Below are 26,657 nucleotides of genomic sequence, written 5' to 3' on the forward strand. Positions count from 1 at the left end.
ATTATACACGACATTGTCTGAAACCTCAAGTAATCACCCCTTCTTTCATTTTATTTTACGGCATTTTGCTTCAATTATTATTATGACATTTGAGCTGTGTAATTACATATACTCCTTGTATTAAAGTGAGCTTGTTTAAAAATTGCTTAGCCTTGAATATGTAACCAGTTTCTGAAGAATTATACACTTTTAAAGTGTACAAAAGGTTAAACCACTTTTATCATTTAATGAAGTCTTACGTCACTGTATGACTATTTTTAAAGTGTTGGATTTCACATATTGTTGGGTTTCTGTAAATAACATTACAGAATACAGTCTAGACCTGCTCTTTTATGAAAAGCGCTGTGAGATAACTGTTGTTGTGGTTTGGCGCTATATAAATAAAATTGAATTGAACTGAATTGAATAACCTATGCATTATGTACTGAAGCGCCTGTTGTAGTCATCCTTGATGTTCACATGTTTCATCCAAGGCCTGTGGAACAGACCATTCCACATGTCCCGGCTCCCAGGCCAATAGAATACGACGTGATTGATTGCATGGAAAACAAGAATCAACGATGAACTGCATTGGTTATGAAGATATTTTGTTTGCTTATTCTATATGAGAAAGCATGTAAAGACAAGACAAGGGGAGAGACGTTGATCTTTTAAACTCTGACAAAGTGTTTTTAGACTGTCTTACCATGTAACTGCATTTGTATTCATTAGAAGACAAAAAACTTATGACTCACACACAGCTGGATCTTGTTGCTTTCCATGGCTGAGAAAGGAACAAAAATGATATTTTTGAAATGAGTCCCCCTGGGGGACGGAGTCAAATTGCTGGAGCCGTTCAGAAAGCCTGCAGTAGAAGAGTGTGGCTTCTTCCTCTACTCCTACATCTGTATTCTGCCATACCCTGAAACTTTAAAGATGTTATATCAAGCTATTGTTAAACCTTCTGAACTATTGATAGCAAAGACTTAAAAGGAAAGACGCTTCCAAACACCCAGTCAAAGTGCATTCAGCAAGACCACTCTGCAAAGCCTGGCCTTTTACTGGGAGATACTTTACAGTGCACAGCTCTGCTGAAAGATAGCACAAGGACAGAGGGCACTTAGCTTTTGGCAGTCTTAGGCTGACTGTCTGGAGTCCAATATAAAAGACAACAAAAAAATAGCAATCCTATTTGTACCAGGAACAACCTATCCACAGCAACAACCCTAGGCCACCCTGCACTCTCTACCCATCCAGGGACACACAAGCACCACAGCCAAACTCCCAGGGAAGGCTCTCATGCAACTTGTAAGTGACATAAATAAATAAACAGGCTTTTTTTGTATTTTCAGTTTTCATACACGGTGCAAAAAGAGCTAAGGAAAGACATGTGAGATGCTGCGGCTGAGAGAGTGCAGTCAGCAGCTTCCAAATCCTTTTAGGGTTCACTTAAAATGCCGACGATCGGCGCATCAGCGGCAGAGATAGTCTAAAAACAACAAGATGACGACAGACATGATGGAAGATGGACTTTAACTCCTGATAACAGCCTTCTTTTTTGGGAAGAGATATAACAAAAAACACTTCCCCAATGAGCCTGTTGCTGTTTTCTTGGCAGGCCTCATCTGTCGCACGCATTCACAAGAATGAATTACAGTCAATTAAGATGGCTGGCGCTGTAGCTAGTGAGCAAAGGGTAAACACCATGTGTGCAGGAAAGACAAGAGCTGTGTGATCTGTATGTCTGTTGACCATGTAGAATATGTTTAAATCTAAGGTTTTTAAACATCAAAGAAAAATATTTTTGACACCGTGGTTTAAACAGGGGGGGCCTGATCTGTCCTTTTGTCACCTGTCCGGAAGGAAAGAAGCCAAACAAGTGGTGGCTTCCATCTAAAAACCTTGTCCACATGCACAGAGGGAATGTGTTAGCCTGTCTGCCCGCTGTCACTTACTGGGGGTAACATGCCTGTTTTTAAGACTCACTATGACATATTCAAAAATGACAGCATATTAGGGACATTGTAGGATTTCTTTTTTTTTAAATGCATAGCTGGGGCAATGGGGTCATATTCAGAGACAAAATATAATATATTATAAGAAAAATAAATTGGGAGATTTAAGAGAAATAAATGTACACATTTAAGGAAAAAAAATCATATTCTCTGAGATTAAAAAGTCATACATTTACATAAAAAAAATTGTGTGTTTTTTCAAGGAACCATATCACCTCGCTTTGCAAGGTTGGATCGACCTCATCACACCAAGGACGCCACTTGGGGCTGTGGATTAGTATGCCTGCAGTGATGGTGGAACTAATATTAACTAAAGTACTTTTTGGTGTCAGATTCTGTAAATGTTTTGCTTGAAATGTAGTGGAAGAAAAGTGGTATGAAATGGAAATACTTAGTCCCTCAAAATTGTACTGTACTCGGGTAACTTTAGTTATAATGCGATGACTGTCTGTTTCATGTATGACTTATGCTGAACGGGCTATGCAAATCACATTTAATTTATAGATTTTTGGCTGAAAATGTGCTTGACATTTGTGCAGACACATAGCAGGAGTGTCTGCCTGCCCGTCTCTCTGTAGACAGACGTGTCTCGCTGCTCAGAGGCAGAGCTCACTCTGGTCACTGGAGGCCAAGCCAGGCAGTGATGCGGTAAATGCTGTAGTGTGTGTGTGTGGGGGGGGGAGGGCTGATCATGATCATCCCCAGGCCTGGTTCAGGTAATGTAGCGGAGAAGAGGGTAAGCCTCTCTGACACACACGCCTGGATCACAGAGACTAGCAAGCCGCCGTGGGGTACAGTTTATATGTGTGTGTGTGTGTGTGTGTGTGTGTGTGTGCATGCGTGTGTCTCAGTGTGTTCTGCTCATCTCTGTGATTTAATTACATGTCTGCATGTCCAAAAACCTGAAAACTGCCAATGTTGATTAGATCAAAACCCTAATGAGCGGTCTGGCCTATGTCTTAAAAATGTCACACACCATGCTCTACTGGCCCACACCTGGATGGCTAAATGTCATTAAACCAGAACAGAGTCTGCTCACCTTGACACAGGTAGCCTCCTGCCCAGCCCCTCTAACTCGGCCTTATCTGACCCTGACTTCTTGGAGTCTCAGCAATTATGAGTCAGTCATTTGCTTCGTTCAGCATTTTCAGCCTCATAATATTTAATAGGGTTAAAGACTGAGGGCCAAATTTCTTTCACATGCACTCTGCACTTACAGACTTGTGTGTGATTTATCCAACAGGCACAGTGGTCTGAAAGTGCAGTTTGTCCTTTTGGGAAAATATGCTTTGATGCTTTCCTGCCAAGAGTTAGACGAGAAGATTGATACCACTTTCCATGTTTATATGGCAAATATGGATCTATAGCCAGCAGCCTAGTTAGCTTAGCATAAAGACTGGAAACACCAACCTGGCTCTGTCTAAAGGTAACAAAGCCTGCCTACCTCTAAAATTTTACGAAATATAAATATACACTATACACACACACACACACACACACACACACACACACACACACACACACACACACATATATATATATATATATATATATATATATATATATATATATATATATTATATATAATATATATATTATTAATTATATTTTATTATGTATAAAGCTTGGTTTATCTCAAAATAAGAGTGACTTTTGGCACAACTGTTGGTCCTGTTTGTGTCGACCATCCACCCAACATCAGCCATTCTACGCACGAGATCTGCCGCCTAATAAAAGATGTAAATGGTCAGCTGTTATGAGCTGCTGACATCCGACCCCTAGGTCTGTTCTAGGTGAGGACGGCTGGACTTCACGGATGGTTAGTGCCAGACTATTTTGGCTAGTTGCAGTGAATTCATCCTCTGGTTGCCTCCGTACGAAACATTAAAAGATCGTTTTGAGAGGAAAACCTTTACTGCATTAATCAAAGACAAAATAGAAAAAAATGTGCAAAGAAAAGAATGATACACAAATACATCAAGTTTCTCTGTTCAGAAAAACATCCATCTTTGATCGACTGATTATAGCTACCATGGTCCTACCTGTCTAAAATGAACGCCACTCCGTACCGTTTCCTCCGTCATTTGTCTCTTCCTCCTGACATCCACCTCTGCCTCTGATTGTTCACTGGGTTGCAGTCTAAACTCTGCAGTGACATGTAGCCAAACATAGAGCCTGTATCATATGCTCCTTATATAAACACACAGCAGCTGCCAACAACTATTGTCGACGAGCCACAGAAATACCCAGAATGCAACAAAATGTGGCATTCAAATCAAAGCCCTATTGGGACCCTCAGAATTAGTTCAAAATGGTTATGTTTCAACATTCAGATCAGGGTAAGTTACTGGGTTGTTATAATGACAGAATACAACCAGGAATGGGTCAAGTTTCACTTCCACTCTTTTTTGCTTGTGTAAAATAGTAATTTTATTCTATAAATTGTAGGTATGTTATCCCAAGATAAAAAAAAAAAAAATTAAATTAAATTAAAGCCAAAAATCACTTTAGTCCTGGTGAAGTCTGTAACATGTTGTGTTTTTACAGTCAGTTACAGTTTTAAAAGACAGGTCTACCTCACCCACTCCAAGAAACAAAGGGTGCACCCAATAGGTCTAAACACTAAATATATGCACACATCTGGATTGGATCTCTGCCTTTCAGACGAGTTTATGTAGATGACAGGGAAACTGACAAAATTATATACATTTAGTTGTCTATGGGCTGCACTTACAGCAGCAGGGGTGGGGTAATTCTCTACCAGAATATGAGAAAAGATAACAGGGGAGCATAATACTTATTGCTAACGTGCTGGGTGATTGCTGCTCAGACAGCAAGATGCTTTAGCTGGAAAGGTAAGTTAACAACATCTTGATCAGAGGAACAGGTTATGTACAGCGCACATATGTGCACACACACACACACACACACACACACACACACACACATACACATTAAACCACAATTACAACCACATAAACTGAGCATATCAGTCAGAGCTGTAAACGCAGGGCAGCCAGTGGACGGACCTGGCGGTGGGCCTTGAAATGCTAGCAAATCAATTGAATGTGGCCTACACACACGCACACACACACACACACACACACACACACACAAACATGCACACACAAACACACACAAAAAAAGAAAAACAGTTTTTATTGGATGCCCAGAAAAACGGTCGGTGATCAAACTCAAACAGCCAAAAGAGCCACAGTGATTTAGTGGAGCGAAAATCCATTATGGCTCCATCCAAAGGTAATGACTTCTTCAAGCCTTCCAGCTGATTCTCCAGAACAAGAGTGGGAGGGGATACAGACACACACACACACACACACACACACACACACACACACACGACAAATCAGGCTTTTGTACCAAACAGCGTGAGGTCCTGAAAGAGTCCACACCGACATCACCGCTCTTTAAGTCTTTTATACCTTCAATCTCTCACAGTGACAGTGGAGGGGGCAGCATCTCTATTTAAACTGAAGTGGCTTATGTACACCTGCAGTCTGGCGATACAAACTACTACCTGATAGAAAAGGAGAAGCCTAGATGCCTCTTATTTGTCAATCATTACATGAAGACATTATGGCATCAATAAGGTAGAACACACTGAGACACACCATGCTGCTGTACCTGCTCCACACAACACTGACCTAATGTAAGAAACCATTACGGCTCAACCTTCAATATGTTTCTAATTCCTGCACTATCACATTAGTTCATAAAACTAGTTGTTACCTTGAACAAGGCAGCTGAGCTCAGTGACTCTTGGGAAAAATGTGAGCAGAGAAAAGTTTATGAAAATATGCTTTTCAGTGTTGGTGCCCTTGAGCAATGCGGACAATTTTAACATATTGTAGGAAGCAGCAAGTGTTGCTGGAGAACCATGTGGCACTCAGTGAGATAGCCATGCAATGCAATTTTTTTAAAAGAAGCCCCGCAGGGTCCAAGAGAACTTTGGATGAGATAGATTACTGCTTAGGGAGTAATGCAACTGCAATTGAAGAGTTGAAATAAGTCGTACAGAAGTCTGCATCCATGGGAGGATGTTGTCAGGCTAAGCCTGATGAAGTGCCTGTTACACAATACATATGGAAGGTTGGGAAGAAAATTTGGATGGTGCAACAAGGCAGGCCTGTTTGTTTCTTAGGTGAAGGATTGTGAAGTTTTACAGAGAATATGTTTAGGTCATGTCCTCTCTAGCTGGGACGTTTTGGGACTGATTGGTGGGATTGTTGTGGACGAGGTCCACAGAGAGATACACTGTTAAGAGATAATGAGGTGTAACCATGTATCAGCTGATTTAAATAGCACACATTACTGTATGGTGTCAACAGTTATCTTCATTTAATATTGTATGAGGAGTTTTATTTTGTGGGGTGCAAATGTTCCACTTGAACAAGGTCCATCATTAGACTATTCGGCAGAACCACCGTCACTACGTTAGGAAATTTGCGCCGCTCAAGACGATTGTGATTGGTTTAAAGAGATACAAACAACCCAGAGCGTTTTTTTCTCCTATCCGAGTTTGTATCTGGGGACAGACTTAACTTCACAGCAATGCCAGACTACTCTGGCTTTGACACTGGATGCTCTGAACATTGAGCTCTCAACACTGCCAGTGCATGTGGTCTCTTACATGCAAACTTTATTTCTTATTTTGACTTGATAACTTTTGTTTTGTGGGTCGAACCAATTTGTTAGCATAGCATACATTTGTATGACTTGCTGTGACATTACAAAGATGTCTGTAAAGCCTCATTAACTACTGTTTAAGACTCATCATTGATAAGAGCCAATGCAATAATTGCCACCCCCTAAATAATTACAGTGGAGAGTTCTTTACCAAGGTGAGTAACAAACACTAGTCCTGTAACGTAGCTAATTAAGGGGTGGTGGCGGCTATCGCTACTTTCCACCATGCTGACGATATGAATGGTTTGTGGTATTGGAACATAGTGTGATGTACAAGAAAAAAGTGACAAATGCTAGAAATTGACGAATGAATCCAAACAAAACCCAGTGAGAAGAAGAGATGTATATGGGGCATGATCAGGAGCTTGTCACGAAGGGACGCAGGAGAGCATGTTTTTGGGAGCAATCCACAACTCACCCCCCACAGTCCACCATACAAATGCAAAATCCACTACTCAGCCTGCCAACTGATAAGAGCTGCAGTTGGGTGGGCAAACACTTGAAACCTGAATCATAGGACCTGAGCCGCTACCGGTCCTCTCATCTCTGCTCTCTGTTCCTAGATCAGCCCTATGACAGCTTTCGCCTCTTCCACAACGCCAATGCCACAGAGACAAGCAAAACCTGGAGCTGACCCAAAATGAAAGCTCAGCATGTACAAAAGCCATGTTTAATCCTATTGAATTTCTCAGCATGATCGACAGCGCCGAGTCCACTAATTAATTCAGGATCCTTTTCGGCAACCGCTCTAGCGACATGGTGACTGTGTGAGGTGTATGTACAGTGCATAGACCTTGTTTGCATGCACACTGCCCTTTAGTATTGATCTAGCTAGTCCATATGTGTGCATGTATGGGTGGTTGCAAATGTATGGCCTTTAGCAGGAAACACATTATTCCAGTATCCAGTAACAAGCATCAAGACCGTTAATACTGTCTCCAAATGGGAAAACCCTTTCTTTTTCCCCCCAAATGAGTCCTAGTGGGATGTGAGTAAAGTGTAGTGCAGTAAAAAGTAGGACTTTCACAGTAGCTGCATGTGTACATATTCTGGTGAACAAAGGTTTTGAAGAGATTAGCTGAGGGAATGGAGTCTGCACACTGATGCAACTGGCAGAAAGGAGAAAACAAAGCTAACTATCGGCCTGCCTATCCGCCTGTCTGCATGTTAGCGTAGTCTTACCTTTCATACCGAATTTGGAGCGCCGGCCGTATTTGTTGATGAGAACAAAAAGGACGAGGAGCAGGACGCAAGCGAAGCCTGCCAAACCCACAGCGATGGAAACCTGAGAGAAATGAAATGCTGTGTCAGACGGTGATCACATCATAAGCCTCTCCACATCTCTGATCACCTTAAATACTGCAAATCAGAGTTTAATCCACTAGATTGTGAATACTGCGTTCTCATAGATTACAGAAGTCTGGGGAAAAAAGCTACTTACAGCCAGATTTACCCCCAGTGCAGTTTGGAGAAAGAACATGCAGTACAGTAGGTACTGCCTGGCTCATCATCATCATCATCATCATCATCATCATAACAACCAATTTATTCTGACCAAATCACTCAATTGAAAAAAGTGAAATCTGACTAATTTGGATGAGTGCAGAATAACTACTGTAAATATAATAAAGAAACAGAGACAGCTGCTTTTTATAGTATGTTCAGTTTGCTTGTTATAATCACTGGGTTTAATGTTGTTATCTTTAATGCACCATTTAAAAATCCAATAAACACTTGTTTCCTCTCTTGAAAAAAGAAATGAATGAACAATTTAAGAATTAAACTGAGCTATAGTTAATTACTTTGTTTTACTTGCTTTCCCTGTCATGTCTGCCATGACAAAGGTCTGGTGGCCCAGCCAGCCTGTCAACCTTTGATTTCTTCCTGTTTCAAAGCGGTGTGCATGGCGCTGAGCTGAGAGAAATACCTTCTAACACCAACAACACAAGCGCTAAAGGGGAAGGAATTCATTTTATGTCTTATTATATTGATTATATTTAATTATATTGCCTACAACATCCAATTATGATACGTATCGCGATAGAGAGGCCAAGATATTATATGCATTGTTTTGAATAATGTCTTTCAGAGAATTTACTACTAAGGATGCTCTTTTGTTTACCAGTGATTGCACATGTTAAAACACTTAAAACTCAGATCTTAAAATTAAAATCAAACATTTTGTTTCAGTATTAAGAGTGTTAATGAATGATTTCATTTTTATACTTCACATGCTTGAATGACTGCTTTTTTGTTTGTTTTTGTTTTAAGATTGTTTTTGGCTTTTTTGCTTTTATTTGATAGGAGAGCTGAAGACCGGACAGAGAGAGAGGGGGGGTTACAAGATGCAGCAAAGGGCCACAGGTTGGACTTGAACCCGGGCCACTGCAGTAAGGACTGAGCCACATCCCAATTTTCCACCGGGAGCGTCTGCATTGCGTTCCCGATGAGGGGCGGCCCCCGTGAGCAGCCATTCGACTTCATGCTTGGTGTTCCACCAGCTCTGCCACGGGCCCTGAAGCAAGCGTGAAGCAGAAGATGCGCAAAGACGAAGATACGTGAAGCAGCGAGAGTATCCAGTCACATTACCAAAAGAAACTCCCCCCAAAATCATGTATGTCTCCACAACACCACAGACGACAAGACATTCATCTTGGAGGTGGAGACAATATTATACATCACCAATCTTTTTACGGACGGAACAAAACTGGAACGCAGTACAGAGGTGCCCAGTGGAAGATTGGGTTTAGTATATGGGGCTGGTGAGCTTCCAGGGCAGCTCACCTGGAAGAAAAGGTAGTTTTGAATTGAGACATGCGCTGTTTGTGTAATGTGGACAAACCATTGACCGTTGCTTCCACCTATTGGCTTTATTGCGCAATGCACCATTGATGATTTTCCAAAATTGCTGTCGCAGCATTTGCTGCTGTATTGATACGCTAGCATCCACATCAAGTCCTGCATCAGCCAGGACTAGGTCATGATACATTGCCTGATTGATTTTTACAGTAGTACAGTGCTTTCAGTTTTAACGTGATTTGTACATGTTTGCATGTCCAGCTAACTAGCTCCCAGTAGGAACTGCCCATCATCATTGGGGGTGGCTCCTAGTAGGAACTGCCCATCATCATTGGGGGTGGCTCCCAGTAGGAACTGCCCATCATCATTGGGGGTGGCTTGTGGCTCGGAGGTGGAGTTGCCCCAGTACCAAAATGTTGGCAGTTCAACTCCAGGCTCTTCCGGCCACATTTTAAAGAGAAAATATATATGTACTATTATAATGAAATAAATAGAATAAGGTTTGTTGGTTTATTTGTTTTGTTTTAATAATATTTATAACACCTATGCTTTTCCTGCTATGACGTGTCATATCTGCCATTAAAAAACGACCATTACCAACGGTAGTGACAGCGTCTCTCTTCATATACTGAACTACAGTATTAGTTTCAGACATTTGTACAGAATCTTCCATATTGCATTTAGTTTCAGAAAAACACACAGAAGTATAGTGTTACCATCATAAACATCATTAATGTCCAAATACACCACACTGAAAAAATGTTGTCTTTGTGCCTCAGCGCTGCGTGTCAACACACACCCTAACCCCCTACGAGGCTCCTTTGACTAATAAAAAGCAGCGCTGATTTGAAACACAAAGCCGCTCTCTGTTAGGTCCGGGGGAAACATCTTTAGCTGCTGTTTCATCACCATCATTAAGGAGAAAACTCACCCCAAATGTATCTTCATCTGGTGGGCCTGAATCACCATCTGACGGCGACGAAGGAACTGCAACACAAAAAACACAAAACAAGCGTCAGTGGCTGAGAATCAACCTTCACTCCCACACTTATTTCCAGTAAATACTTAGAAACTGAGTTATAAACTCTTGTATGATTTCTGATTGCAGTGTGTTTTCATGCACAGCGGCTGCACTAGAAGTAGTAGACTCTGGTGTATTCCGCTGAACCTGTTTATGCACTTATTATCACATTAAAGCAGTGTAAGTAACACTTAACACGGGTTAATGCACAGCCTAACAGGCTAGAAGACGACCTGATGTGCTCTCTGGTGGGTATAATTCAGAGCATATTTTCAGTTTCTCCACAAAGCCAAGTGGTTTAAGAATTGTTTTGTGATAATTCTCAATGCCAGTAGAAAATATTATTTTGCGCTTTCCTTATTCATGTGTCTCTCATTTAAAAAAAAAAAAGCTTCTTGCAATTAAGCGCACCTAGCCCTCATATTTTTCTGACTAATAGATAATGTTAAATCTCTCCACATGAGTTAAAACTGTCCTCTTTCTAGGAAGTGGAGTGACATAAACAGGAGGAACATTGCCACTGTATTGGGCCATAATGGCTTGAGAGAAAATGTTAATGAGCAATGCATTTTTACGTGTTGAGGCTGATAAAAGGCTTTTCATTTAGAAGTCTGTACAGACGAGGCTGACACCTGTCACAAGGTTCCTAACAAAGCCTGGAATTTGTTACCCAGTGTTTATGAAAGTAGCAGAAAAGACATTGTGGTTCTTTCTTCACGAATGCATGCTTGTGCTTTTGCTTATACATACACAGAGAGAGAGAGAGTCATTAAAACAAGCTGCTTTAGAATTTTACATGATACAAGCAAAACAACAGAAAAGAAGCTCATACGAAGCACCAAGTGTTAATTAACATTAAATGTAATCAGCTGATAAATACACCACACCAACTCAAACTTGACATCTTTGTCTTAAAAAATCTGACCCACATTTTCAGACAAAACTGGAGCTGCAGTGCAGAATGGGAAACAACCCACCAGAATATAAGTAGAGTTACATATTTTCTTGCAGCTCCGCTTTTCCCCTCGCACTGGCTTATGCATGAACTGATGAGCCAATAGGAACGCTGTCTCTCTCTGAAATAACCTGTGATTGGCCAAAGTCTCTCATCATGGGCTAGATTTACAAAAAGCCTGAGTACAGAGCCAAGGGGAGGTGCAAAATATGCTGTAAGATTATTATGGACTTTTTGTCTAGCACAACATTAATGTCTCAAAATGATCCTAAAATCATTTATTGATGATAAAATTCTACATGTCACACCTCTGTTAATGAAGAGGAAGGATACAGAGCCATGAAATGAAATGAACTGGTGTCAGGGAAAACTCCGGTCTGAGGCCTCCAGCCAGGACATCACATCGTAATTGTGGGCAAATTAATGGCCACATGGTAGACTGGCTGCCACTGGCTCAGACACACACAGTACACTAAAGTGCCTTGCTCTGTTTGAGTGTGAGTGTGTGTGTGCCCTAACGACCATCGCTCTGCCCCTCCTTCCCACCCTTCATCCCTCTCTCCTCTCCTCCCTTTGACCTCCTCTCTCCTCGGCATTATTAGTATCAGTCTGCCTGTCACTCTCCCTTCTACGGCTGAACTCCCTTACACACCGCAGCTATAATGTTTCACACTCTCATCATCTAAACACCTCTCCTTCACTTGCCTCACTCCCACAAGCTGCGTGAGTGTGCGTGCATGTGTGGCGACATGAAGTCGTTGCAGCTCGCCACACAGTTGGCGTCCATCCGTCTCCATCCTGAGCCATGCTGCCGGCTCTCATATGGAGATGGAAGAAGACTCTGATGAAGGTCAGAGATCAGACTGGCCCACTTAGTTTAGGCCAACAGTGAGGCTGCCACAACAGCCTGAGGCCAAACCACACATCACTCACAGCAGATTTACAATGCACTCTGAAAGCAGGCCAGAACATCGTTACAGACTGCAGTAACCGCTTCACCAACATTCCCACATCAGCAGCTAACAGGCCGGGAAACTAGCTTGTTTACACTGTGGCTGCTTAGTTAGGGGTTAGAGAGGAAGCGTTATGCATGCTGAGTCTCTAATCCAGTTCCCATTAAAGAGAATGACTAGAACCTGGGGTGTCCTGGGCACATACTGTATCACATGACTGCTACATGCCTGGTTTAATTCCTCTGTTGCATGTCATACTCAGTCAGCCTGACTTTGTTTTTCTCATCAAGTTGAAGCGGTGGTTACAGGGCTGTAGCGAGAGCAATACTACCAGCTACAGTGGTAACTGATGAGCAGTTCTTTCTTGCTTGATTTTGCGACTTTTCAGAGCCTCTTAGCAACATTATTTCAAAAAAGCTTTTAGTAACTTCAGACCATCACAGGAAAAGTGAGATATATAATATTGTAATTTGTGTTCTTCCATGTTTCTCAAGGTAATCACAGTCCACAGCTCTTCAGCCAATAGCAGGGCGTCTCGATCCCTCCTCTCTTGCAAATCGAGCAGCAGGCAGTTAGCCGACACAAACACTAAGCCTTATGCAAGGGCGATAACGTCACCAATTTGCAAATGACCGTATGCCATCATTTGGTGACTTAAAGCGACTTTTGGAGCTCTGCAAGCGTTGCCTGAGATATCATGCATAGCCACCAAGATCACATAGTTCTCGTTTTAAAATTGGTCAACTTGAAAGATTAAAAACTTAGCTGCAGGCTGCATTTTTAACCAAGTCATGGAAATACTTTTAGCTTGAATAGCTAGCTAATATTAAACCATCCAGCATTGCGGACACAAATTATGAAGAGTTTTGATTAGTTAATCTGCCACTGCTATCAACAACAACAATCAACAGCTATCGGCAACAGTAACTAAGGGGAGCAGGGCCTAGCGAACCAGTGAGGTATCAGCTGCTCAAGTAGAGCTTCTAACTAACCAGCAGAACGAGTGTGGTAGTACAGTTCACCAATGAGCAAGTGTATGGAAACATATGAGGTGAGGAGGGCATCACTAAAGCATTATCAGAAGCATCAAATCTCCCTTTTTCTAAAAAATAAAAAAGAATCATCAAAGAATCTGGAAGTGGATTTGGAAAGCACAAGCCACTGAGCGGCTGCTGCTCTGATTAGAGACCTCAAACAACCTGGAGAGAGAAGGGTTTTTTTACTTAAGGTTTAAATCTCTTGACTGTCAGTGAGATCCATGCAGGGAAGGTGAATGAGAAATGCTGTCTGCACTCTCTCTCTGCAACCTGATATGCCCTTGAGCAAGGCAACATAGCATTCAGTGTGAACGCTTTGTTTAGCGTTTGCTTTTTGCCAAAACCAAAGAAATAATAGGGTTAAATTTGAAAATAGAAACACTCACCTAGTTCCACTATGTCTGCAAGAGAGAAAACAGAGAAAGTTAAACTAAGTCAATAAACATTGAACGAGGTAGTAACCTTGGAATATTGACCATGAGGAGACATTTGCCAGTCTTTGTGTTTGTATTCCCTCTGCCTACGCACTCAGGATGAACTGCTAGCGAACAATCTACCTGAGTGAACTGTGGCTGAACCCTGGCTGCGATCCAACCAGCAGGGATCAGCTGTGCAACCTGCACCCTGCAAAGGGAGATTTTAATAAAAACTAAAAGCTCCCAATAGATTTTCCACCTAGGGTGGAACAAGCAATTAAAACAACAGGTACTTTAAATGAGAAATTCAACTAGTTGAAGACTTGTTCCAATCGTGATGCTCATTTCCAAAAAGTGGGCCATGCTAGCTCTTGTGGGAATCAGGGAGTTACTTGGCAGTATTTCTCCTGTGTTTTATTCTTATTTAAATCCAGAAAAATGAAGGTGATGTTCAGGCAGTAAAATGTGTTAATAACACTTGCATAAATGACATTTTACCCATGAGTATACTCTCAATTGTGATTATGGGGACATCAGTGCTGCCAGCTGCCAACAGTGCATCACTCATCAAGCACAAGCACATTGAGAAATAGATACAAAGCAGAAATGATCCACTCACCTTTTTCATCCATGCCGGGGGCCATGAGGAAGTGACCATACACTGTCTTGGTGACTGTTCCCAACGGGTTACTAGCCTCAAGAGTGTAGTTGCCATTGTTGATGTGTGTTGGGTTCTGGAAGGTCAGACAGCCCTCCAGATAGTCCTGGTAGAAGTCCATGTCAGTTCGGATGTAATCGTTCTGGAGAATCTCCTTTTGCTTGTAGAACCAACGCAACTTGGGATGGGGGTAACCACGAACCGTGAACTCAATGCAGGTGTCATGGCGCTGCTCGGGCTCAGCCAGTCTCAGGATGACGGGAGGGACTGCAGTGAAGAATGAAAAAAACAAACATTTTTTAGGCATACCCACACTCCATCCACAGTGTGCGGGAAAGAGCAGAATGAACAGATCATGTATCACCTAAATGTTATATTTCCCTCTTGAAATCTTCATCAGTTTGTCTCATTGTTGTGTTATAGCGTGAGTTGAAGTATTACAAACGACCTTCGTGTGTTGAGAAAGCTCCACAACCCTTGGGCTGATGAAATCCCCAGAAGGGCCTACAAAACGAAGACTAAAACACAACGCTGTTTTGATTTGTTCTTGAAAGCATGACATTTAGGAGGCAGGTTCTTAGCCTCTTACCGTGTGTTACATATTGGAGCAGTAATTGGGACGGTAAGGAAAACAAAAAGATAGAGGGACACCTTTTGCTTGAAATAGACAGAGAAATCTTTTCTACATAAACCAGCACCTAGCCTCCTTTTGTGACGTGCAGCAGCACACATCTAAATCCACAATGCACCCAAGCTGAGAGGAAATTTATCAATTTAATACCATCAGAAAAATTTCATGAACAATTCATCCACTGATTTGTGTTTGCGATGAGTTACTCTTGCAGCTTTATCATCAAAAGGAAATTTTTTGGCAGATGGCATTACCTGGCAGTCTTTCTCTGTTCTACATACCAGACCCCCCGCCCCCACACACACACACACACACACACACACACACTCATAATAGACCAGGTCTGAGCAATGCTATTTATTTTATCACGGTTGCATGTGTGTACTTATATTTTTAGTCAGACAATGTGCTATTTAATAGTACATGTTTTACGTTTATGATTTGAATTAAGAAAATGGGCCGGGGTTTATGAAGTAGTTTATTAATTAAATATACAAAATATCTGATGTCATCAACAAGACCCACATGGGTTATTTGCATGGCTGCCATATTAACCTGTTTGGAGGTCCCAGGGAAAAACTCTGTGATGACCCTTTATGTGTTGTGTATGTACCCTCCAAGTTTCCATTACTGTAAGAACAGTTCTCTGAGCAGACTACATGGTCTCTTCATTGTTTTCCCAGACATGCAATCAGTAACAATACTAAGGCCCAGGTTTTTGGCGTTTCAATTTGTATAAAGCATTTTAATATAGCCAGACATGATTTGTATAAAACATGCTAACACCAACAAGCCAACATGCTCACGATGTAACTGTTAACATTCTTATGTTTAGTAATTTTAATGTTTACCATGTTCATCATATTACTTCAGCATTTTAACATGCTAACATTGGCTAAGTCCAGCTTAGGTTGATGAAAATGTAGGTATTCAAAACACAAAATAATAAAAGTCCAAATACTGCAAAAACTAAAGTATTGGACATGTTAAATTGATGACCTCATAATGGCACCATATAATAGGCTGACGTTGTTACTCATGTTTATTCATGGGAAATGAATATCTGAAGCTTTTTCATGGAAATCCATCTGCCATTGGTCAAGAAATTTCACTCAAAACCCCAAATGTCACCCTCATTCCTCCATGTCTACTACACAAGGCCAATTGAGATATATATATATATATATATATATATATAGATAAAACCCAGTATGTCTTAGCTGATACTTTTGCAGTGCAATAAATCAAATTTGCACTTACTTAAATTAAATATAACCTTTTGACGCCCATTGAACTTGGAGCTTTTGTGGCTCCTGGGGTCCATAAGTGCAGGGCAGTTGACCCTGGCAGCTTTTGATCAGTTGGTAACCCATGTGGGAGAGGTTTGTCTATTCCACGGTGACTGCTTAGAACAGGTACAAACCCTTTAAGAATGTGGTGAAAGTGGTCTTTTCTAGCATAACCCCACCTTAACTGTAAACACTGCACTTGGTCTTTACCAATAATCAACAGCAATTGACTGATTGACTAGATTTATGAATGTCATTCATTGTTGTTGATTGTGTACCAACGGATGTTTTCAAACCAAAATAATCAACCATTAAAAAGGTGAAAAAATATGTATTGGTGCTTGTAAACTGTTATTTCATAAACTGCTTTGGTGATACTGTTCCTGCTAGACAATAGTGACAATAAACTCATTGAATTGCACTAAAGGCCAAAGCAAGTGTATGTGTGAAAGTGCTGGTGTGGGGGCGTGTGTAGAGCTGTGATCCTGAGCTCAGGAATAAAGAGAAAGAAAGAGAGAGATGGGAGGAAGAGTGTCATGAAGTGAGGGCGGTATATACAGTAGCTTTGCAGCCTGAAGACAGAGAGAGAGAGAGAGAGACAGAGAGAGAGAGCAAGAGAGAGAAAAAAAGAGAGGAAAAAACGAAATTCTCTTGTTGATGGACAGTTAGGGGCCAATCCATTTCTCCCCTCAGCATGGCTGTCACCTCAGTCTCAGTCAATACAATACAAGTCATTACTGCGCTCCATACTGGTCTGTAACAACATGGTGTCCTTGTGGCGCTCAGATAGATGACAAGCTTTGATAACTACATTCCTTTGATCTGTGAGAACACTGAATGCAAGGGTAGTTGTGCAATATTATCTAGTGGTAACACTGGTGGCATATTTCATTTGCCAAGTTCCAGCCAGATAGGAGGTCATGGCCGGCGGTGACAGGTGGGTATCATGGGACAGATCTGGGTTGAACCATGTTATGATTTAGATTTAGATTTTGTAATAAGTAGTAAGTAGCAGCCCAGTGATATTATGACGGAAGGAATACAGTTACATAATTGTCCTCATTAATTATTCTTTGTTAGAGGTAATGCATTGCCTCTAACCAGCGACAGTAACACCATGCCTATACAGTAGGGCAAAAGGAAAAAGCCTGGTATGTGAGTCCACAATGCTGTAGAGCTGCTATTGTTCCACGCAGCAGCAGAACAATGTGTCTGCAGAATTTTAAATGGTAGTTAATTACAGTTTCGCTAAAATCGGGACCTCATCTTCGAATGCAGAGAATGTTACTTGACGGCTGGTAATTTTGCTGTCAATCAGATTACTCCCTAATCAGAGCAGCAGTTTAAGCTATTTTATGACATTTCCAGAGACAATAGGGGAGGAAATGTAATTACCATTAGAGCATGTGGTGAAAAATTAATATGTTAATTTGCAGTACAAGCAGAGAGTGTCAACAGAAAAAGAAATGCCTGGAGATGTACATCCATTGAATGGCCATGTGGAGGAAGCCCTGAAGACTAGGTGTTGTAAAGTCAATCTGTCATTCTAGCATGGTGCTTAGCAGCTCTGCGTCGGAAAGGAGTGTTTGAATTGGTGACAAATCTCCCCTGTCCTGTAGCCTGATGCATTGCAAACAGCCGAAGATTGTGCTTTACAGAGAGCTTGTTACGAAGACAAAAATGTCAGCCACCTTTAATAAATATTGGCTTTGAATACAGTCCGTCCCAAATCTGCCCAAGGACAATCCACAAAGTATATAAGAGCTGACATACTGTGTAATTCATGGTCTGGACATCAGAGGAACGATCTGGTGCTTACCAAAACATTGTTTTGTCATTGCTGTCTTATTTTCCTGTTCTCTTTCCACTCAGATCAAGGCAAAGCTTTCATGTGGGCTGGAGGGTATATTTTAGCTAATTGGCTACATCAGTTTCACTTGGTTTGTTACTGTGCAACACCTCATTGCATTGTAAATGTACCTGCATAAATTGGTTGTTGTGCTTGACAAAGGAGTTTTTTCCTGATGTAAATTATTCTCTTAGACTGTCAGTGTCAGTAATGCAAGATTTATTTCATTTTTCAGTTCCCAACATAAGTCCATCAAAGCTGCCATGAAAGACATCTGCAAATGAAAACTGGCGTTCTTGTCGCCAAGCTTTCATACCATCTACATAAGATTTTTTTTCTTGACTTACATTCATGGTCTTTGCTGACTGCCATTTTGTTCAGTTAAACAAAAATGTGGTGGGGACCATTCCTGTTAAGATCTGCATACTGCAGAACTTTGGAAATATATAAGGAGAATCACATTTCTTTTTATTAATATTACTACTCATATATCCATATAGCTAAGTCCATAAGAAGATTAACTGTCATTTCATTACTCAAAGAAAATACCATTATTTTCAAATTGTGCTGTCTTTTGGTGCACTGGATTATTAAATCCTGGCTTCCAAACCAGGGTGGTCCCCAGATGAGCGGATGGCCTCTAATGTGGATTAACCACTAGCTCAGTGGTTGGCGGAGATTTCATTGCAAACAATCATTACACTGGCAGCGTTCACTGATAAGCACCTAAAAGCACAGAGCAGCATCATTTCACATTTAAAGCATCATAGTCAGAGCGTTCATGAAAAGTTAACAAATGAGATCTAATACCCAAGAAACACAACTACTGACGGACACATTACAGATGTTGTGAGCGAACTGATGAGATTTTTTGGTATTGCACAATTGATGGAGATTGTTAGTCAGTAGAGATGTTCACACTACATTTGTCACTGGGCTAATCTGAATCAAGAGCATTCAACATGACAACCTGGCATTTCTGGGCTCACCAGCATCTTGGCTGCAGAGGCAATATCTGTCTGCCAGGCCAACACTTTGGACTTTTCCTCCAGCAACACCATGACGTTGACATATTTGGCATTAAGAGAAGTGTCTTGACAACTATTGGATGGATTGCTATGAAATTTGGTACAGATATTCATATTCCCTGCAAAATGTAATACATTTCACCACCATGAGGATAAATTGTACATTTGTCCAATACTTTGGTTTAACTTGCTATGCCACTGCTTTCCCATCAACCTTAGCTGCACTTTGTGTTTAGTGCTAATAAGTAAATGTAAGCCTGCTAATACACTAAACTAGCATTGTTATTGTGAACATGTTAGCATTTAGCTCAAATCGGAGCTGGGCCTATGTACAGACTCACCAAGCTGCTAGCGTGGCGGTAGACTCTTAGTCTCATTAAAAGAAGATTGACATCTCTTAACTTTTGGTTAATAAACCCTGGAGTGAAATAGTAACAGTATTACAGTTTGAAAAGTCATTTTTACTACCAAACATATGCTTATTAAGCACATTAGCCAACAATGTGACATCCCGAAAAAAAATTGAGCACCCAGAAGAATTGATTATTAACCCATGTTTTGGTGATGTTACTCTACAAAATGTGTTCGGTTTGGGCCAAGATACTAAATAATGCAAATTAGGAGATTGATAGAACATTTTTGTAAGAATGAGTATATATTTTCTGTCAACATACCTACTTTTGCAAAAATATAGCATTCATATGAACTTTGATGCTTAAAGCAAAATAGAGTTTTAATCTTTTCAAAGGAATAATGTTTTCTTAATAACATGCAAATTTAAGCAACAAGATGCACCAGGTAATCTAAAAGGAAAACCTGAAGTGTCCATTTGAAATGAGTGTTATTGTGTCCTCTATGGGCTAAAATGTTGCCTTTAGGTCACTCCTGTCCCCTCTGCAGGGCATGGCCAGAGAGTTGCTTGATTGAATCGTAGGAGAAATCTAACTCACATTGTACGTTGAGCTGGATGGAGGAGTTTGTCATCCCCACCACGTTCTCTGCAATGCAGGTCAGCTGGAAGTTGTTGTCATCTCGGCTGATGTTGAAAAGAGTCAGGTTGATGGAGTGGATGTTCGGCCAGTAGACATTGGACTAGGGAAAGAGAAGGAGACACAGACAGAGAAAACCGAGACATTTAGGCATGTGTAGGATTTACAGCATGTATAGTTATATTACTGGGAGTTTAAATATTTAATTACAAAATTAAAATTATAGTTAATTATTGATTGATTTAAATGGAAAGTGATGGAGTAACAATACCAGTGGGAATTAATTACTGCAGTGATTCAGTCGTCTTAACATAGTGCTAGAATTACAGCAAGGAAGCGTGATCTATTGTACATGTTGGCACTAATGTGACTGATTCACAGCTTTTCACCTTTAAATAGCCAAATACAATGCTCATGCTTCCCTTCTTGTCTTCAGTTGGCCAGGTTCCCCAACACCTCGCTCATCCTGATGAGCTACAGTATCTGTCTGCCCTAAAACATCGAGACTGAGGCTGAGGTGACTTTCATCTGTAAAGTCACTGCAAGCTTAAAAGACAGATGACAAATAAAGCCACACTGCATTTTCCCAAGCTCCTGTTCCCCTCTCCTTGCTGTTTATCTCTGCTGTTGTTGTTGCCGGGGTGTCCCTGGGGCCTGGGCTGGCAGGCACACTGTGGGTTCAACCCAGGACACAGGTAGATCATCATGGTAATGCTGCACAGCTAATCAGAGTGCTTTACAATGAACAAACATGCATATGAGAATAAGTGAGGAAGCTGATTTAATTGATGATGACACGACACAAGCCTGGATTCTGGATTCTTAAGTTTTTTAATAAAAGGCTTAAAATGTATTTGGAGCTCTTGTGTTAGCAACATGTTCCAAAGCACAAACCTGCAAAGGTCCATGCTAATTCACAGTTAGCTGGATTGTTGGTTGTTAGGGATAAATTAACTCATTTTTAAATACAATATGGGATAATTATGATTTTAGATGGGAGTACCCAGGTTATGGATAATATGAGCAAAAAGACATATTGTTAAGTGCATGTTCTGACAAGAACTAAAAAATCAGATCATATTTCTCCTGTACTAGCTTCTCTGCATTGGCTTCCTGTAAAATCCTTCTCCTGACCTACAAAGCTCTAAACTGTCAAGCACCAACACATCTAGAAGGGCTCTTAGAGCCTTATGGCCCCACTTGAGCACTACGCTCCCAGAGTTCAGAGCTACTTGTGGTTCCTAGAGTCTCTAAAAGTAGAATGGGAGCCAAAGATTGTTTGCTCTGGCTTTAACTTCTGGATATTCAGCAGCGTTGTCACAATGGACTGAATGGCTTTGTTCACATCTTTCTCTGCTGCTATGACAACTCAAACTATTCTCAAATCTCTGATTGGACTGGTAAAGATTTGATAAAATTGAAAGAGAAAAAATGAGAAAACCCGAGAATATAGAAGTAGTACTGAAGGAAAATGAAAATTGAGCAAAAGTACGTTTAAGGACGGTTCCAGGCTAATTAATCATCTCATCACCCCTAAGAATTGTCTTGTGAGCCAAACCTGATCCACTGGAGTGCAATACCTGACAAAGTAGTCATTAAAACTAGCCCAACCTCAACTAGCTAATCATGACCCCTACTGGTCCAAAATAATAAGAAACAAATATACTTATGTTCCATAAATAGTTCATAGGTTATAGTAATAGGGTTTTTTGGCTATAAAAACATACTGATAACACTGTATCTATAGCTGTATTTGTGTATATACAACCCGGTCTCACGGCAGTCTGGGACGCAACAACAGGGATATGAAGCGCCACACACTGGCGACGACTGCTACAACACTGCGCTTCTCTGGGGGACGCAACAACGGGGACAACAACACCCACTGGGACACGATCCATGGTCTCTTGGGGACGCAACTACGGCGAAATGAAACGCCACACGCTGGTGACAACAACGGGACAGACCGCCAAACGCGAGATGCGCTACGACAACGGGACGGTTGTGGTCACAATAAGAAGAATGCAGAAAGGAACCGTCACACACGGGACACGATCCCCGGTCTCTGGGGGGAAAGTCCTGTGTTGTTTCAGCCATCCACCCCCCCGACCAACCTCCTTACGCGGATTTTTTGCTTTTAAATACTACTGGTGTATATGCATAGTACATGTGTGTGTGTGTGTGTGTGTGTGTGTGTGTGTGTGTGTGTGTGTGTGTGTGTGTGTGTGTGTGTGTGTGTGTCTGACCAGGTGTGTGTTGATGGAGTGCAGGCCGCTAACAGTCCAGTCCACTTCAGGCAGCGGTGATCCAGATCCATTGCAGCTCACGGTCACGTTGTCGCCCTCCGTTACCAACACACTGCTGTGGCTCACACCGATCTCTGGTAAGTCTGAAAACACACAAACACACACACACACACACACACACACACACACACCACACACACACACACACACCGTGTCAATGTTCACGGTAATACACACCTGTCACTGCATGTGTTTACATATTTTCACAATAAATCAATTAATCACTTTTCATTACTGTAACAAATTAGTACAAAGGAGCCAATGGGATACACACACACACACACCACACACACACACACACACACCACACACACACACACACAGACACACTGGATGTCTCAAGGATGAGTCACCACCAGGAGATAATACTGCAGAGTCTACATCTTGTGTCAGAATCAACACACAGCTCCCCACATCAGATTCACCCTCTGAACTCTGTCACACCTCCGTCCCTTCCCGCCTCCGCTCATCTCCCTGCTCTTCTTCTCTTTCCTCTATTTCACCTTTAACCCTTTCCTTCCTTCTCTTGCTTTCCTGTCTTCTTCCGTCAGCCCTTCTCATTTTCACTCTTCACCTTTTCCCTCTCCTTTGCTCTCCTCTGTTCCAACCCTTACACCCCCCCTCTGCTGCTTCTTCTTCCTTTCTCTTTTCCTTTTTTTATATGCAGATCACGCCATCTTTCTCCCTCTCCTCGTCCTCTTACCACAGTTGTGGATGTACATGTTGTGCAGTCGTATCTTGGAGGCTCCGTTCCTGCAGTACAGCTGCTGTGTGTGGAGGCCGGCCTCTCCTCTCTGCTGCCACAGCTGGATCCAGCGGATATCACAGCCGCAGTCAAACACCACGCCTTCCAGGCGCCTGGAAACACACCGTCAGGAAACACAATCAGCAATGACAATAACACCAGTGTAACCACTAGGGATGGAAGGCAAAGCTGCTATCCATATCTCTTAATGTCACAGAAATATCTTGGGCCATACTTTAACCATCTTTAAAGCTTGTGTGTATAATGTTGTGTGTATATTGTGACTGTGAAGTTGGTTTGATGAGTCTATGATCAAAACTGAGAAGGCCATTGAGAAAAGTCTAAGTCTGATGTTTAATAGCCACCTTTTTTCAAGTAGGCTAATGACTTAGCAAAAGGTTTTGTTATGTATTGTTACTCGTATTTTCTTTAGCACACCTGCCATCTACCGACTATTAGGTTGGAGCTAGGCTGTAAATCACACATTTCGTCACAAGACAATATTATATTTATTCTTTGGACAAGGATACAATATTTACTGACATAAGTAAAAATGCTGGCCTGTGACCGATATGTGACACCAAAACACTTTCCACACTGGTATCCCGAGAAAACATGCAAATACTGGAAGAGAGATTATAAAGTATAAACACACCAAGCTGCATTCAGTGCATATCTTCAGCATCATACATATTACTGTAGCAGTGACAGCAGTGACACAGCCGTCTACAACTGAAGGCAATAAGCCTGCAACAACAGCAACAATAATACTATTTAGCATGACAGCAAGTCACAGACGTGTTGTAGGGTTGAATACGAGGACTTTAGATCACATTATTTCCCAGGAATTCTTGTTAAAATCTGGGTCATCTGTGTGCCCCTGTGTTTAGGACATGAAAACTATCAAATAGTCTTCAATTAACTCTACAACGCAGCCGTCATAGCTATAGCCCAATATTGAAATGCCATTATTTCTGTAAATAAAAGCTGTGTTAACTTCTTACGTACGGTGGTTTCTTCCTGTTGTTTTTCATACTTAAATGTCAGTCTACTGTACATCTAAAGCAGGCTGAGTGAAGCATTGTGTACATAAATAACCCTAACAATAAAACTATACGTCCTACAATTTGTAAATCCCCTACCTCAAACAACCAGTCCACACTGGTCTGGTTGGTGGACTGAAAACATGTGTTAGTCCAGTGGGATTATCAGGCTATCTCCACACATTAATAAGGAATACCTGGGAATGATCCAAACGGATCACACACAGAGATATACAGTATCATTTATATTTCTTTTACAAAAAGCAACTAAAATATGATTTGAAAAAGTAATTACTAAAAACTAAAACTAAAAAAAAAATACTCTTTTTAATAAAAATTAAATAAATATCATTTGGGAATTTCAAAATAAAGGCACATTTTAAAGATGACAATATGCATTGATATTTCCACTTTGTATCATTAATATTGGATTGTTGATATTTGAATCAATAATTAAATCCAGATCGATCATTACACCCCCAGTTTCACCATTGTTGGATTATGTTCAAAACAGACCAGAAGAAAAACAATGAAGGACAGCACCGTGGCATTCAAATGTGAGCGGGTCAAAGGTCACGGCAGTGTGAAGGCCATCAGTGTCAGCCTTCATTAGCAACAGGCAGCTTTGATCAGGCTCCTCTGTACATGCATCTCCTTCTCACAGCAGTGTGCCGTTTGACAGTCACATTATTCTACATTGTACTCCACCTCTGCATTTTGCATATGCCCAATTTGGAGGCTGTGATTGGCCAATTCTGTCAAGATGAATGCCTGTCCAGTTGTCCTTGACAGAGGTCTATAAGATATTGCAGAAAGCATGAATAATGTATATGCTACGTCCACCATGCTATATGAAGTAATGAGAATAGATTTCCGCAGGTGGGTCTATCTTATTATGAGGAGCTCACTGGATCTGATACAGTAGTTAGAGCAGAGTCTCACAGTTTCTGTATGGCAGCATACTCATTAAGCTATGGGATGTATCCATCCTATTCTCTTTAATTCCTGCAAAAAAACTCGTTGACCCATTAATGACTTTAGCAGATATTCTGTACAGGTGCACTCTGATTGCAGTGATTGATTCGCTGTGTGTTACAGTGTTGGTACAGCGTTGGTACAGCATGGTAGTTACGTTCCAGAGCAAAAGAAAGAGAAAAAGCAAGCAAACAGGAAGCAGAAACCATTGCAAAAACACCCAAAAAGGACATTCCCTTGTTGGGTTTCTGTAAATAACATCAGAGTCCGGTCTAGACCTGCTCTTTATGGAAAGCACAATGAGATAACTGTTGTTGTGATTTGGCGCTATATAAATAAAATTGAATTGACATTGAAATGGTTGTTGTTCTGACATACAGTGATGCATATATATTAATTTAATTTTAATCTGTTTAATGATCCCCAATGGTGAAATTACAATTTACACTCTGTGTCCACACTTTGTTAGTTATCACACACAGTCCTGAACTACACACACACACATGCTCAGGATCTATACATGCACTAATGGAGAGATGTCAGAGTGAGTGAGCTGCCAGCCGAACCAGCGCCCTGAGCAGTTGGATGGGTACGGTGCCTTGCTCAAGAGCACCTGTCAGTGCCCAGGAGGTGAAGTGGCATCTCTCCGACCACCAATCCACACTCCCTACTTTTTGTCCATACAGGGACTTAAACCAGTGACCCTCCGGTTCCCAACGCTGCGGACTGAGCTACTGGCACCCCCAATATATATATATATATATATATATATAGTCTTAAATTTGCCTTCACGCACCCAGTCCTTTTTATTGATTATTAATGAAAAACGGTGTTAATATTTTGTGAAAGCACCAAAAGTAAACGCTACAATATAAAAAATGGTATGATATTTTCTGCATATTGCCCAGCTCTAATTTAAGCATGAAGAATCAGCCTTATTACCCAGTTTTTTAAAATCTCACCTTTATGAATTGCCAGTACATATAAACTATCCCACAGTGCTCCAAAGCAACTGGATGTGCTCTGTGAATCCTATACTGCACGTAGCACGGAGGAATGATGATCGTCACACTGACAGGTAGCTCCCTACATGCCGGTGCAGAGGAGACTTCCACTCTTAAAGGTTTTCATATATTGTTGAGCAAGTTCAGGGATCAAAGCTCACCAGAGCAAGGCGGCCCACTTTATTCGGTAATTATATTAATTGTTAATAGGAACCACCACCTCCATACATTACCCACTATTCCTCTGGGCAGAGCTGACCA

The 26,657-nt window shown here is 41.2% G+C and overlaps 1 protein-coding gene across 1 annotated transcript in view; it reads right to left on the reverse strand.

The window, feature by feature from the left end:
• Nucleotides 1-26,657, reverse strand: part of ntrk3b (neurotrophic tyrosine kinase, receptor, type 3b) — a 171,315-nt gene that overhangs the window by 64,526 nt on the left and 80,132 nt on the right. Inside the window, 7 exon segments of the mRNA XM_032523479.1 lie at nucleotides 7,881-7,983; nucleotides 10,429-10,484; nucleotides 13,850-13,864; nucleotides 14,499-14,804; nucleotides 20,285-20,426; nucleotides 22,570-22,712; nucleotides 23,333-23,487. Of these exon segments, the coding sequence (XP_032379370.1) occupies nucleotides 7,881-7,983; nucleotides 10,429-10,484; nucleotides 13,850-13,864; nucleotides 14,499-14,804; nucleotides 20,285-20,426; nucleotides 22,570-22,712; nucleotides 23,333-23,487 (920 nt within the window).

The sequence above is a fragment of the Etheostoma spectabile genome, chromosome 1, assembly GCF_008692095.1.
Source record: "Etheostoma spectabile isolate EspeVRDwgs_2016 chromosome 1, UIUC_Espe_1.0, whole genome shotgun sequence".
NCBI classification, from domain to species: Eukaryota; Metazoa; Chordata; class Actinopteri; order Perciformes; family Percidae; genus Etheostoma; species Etheostoma spectabile.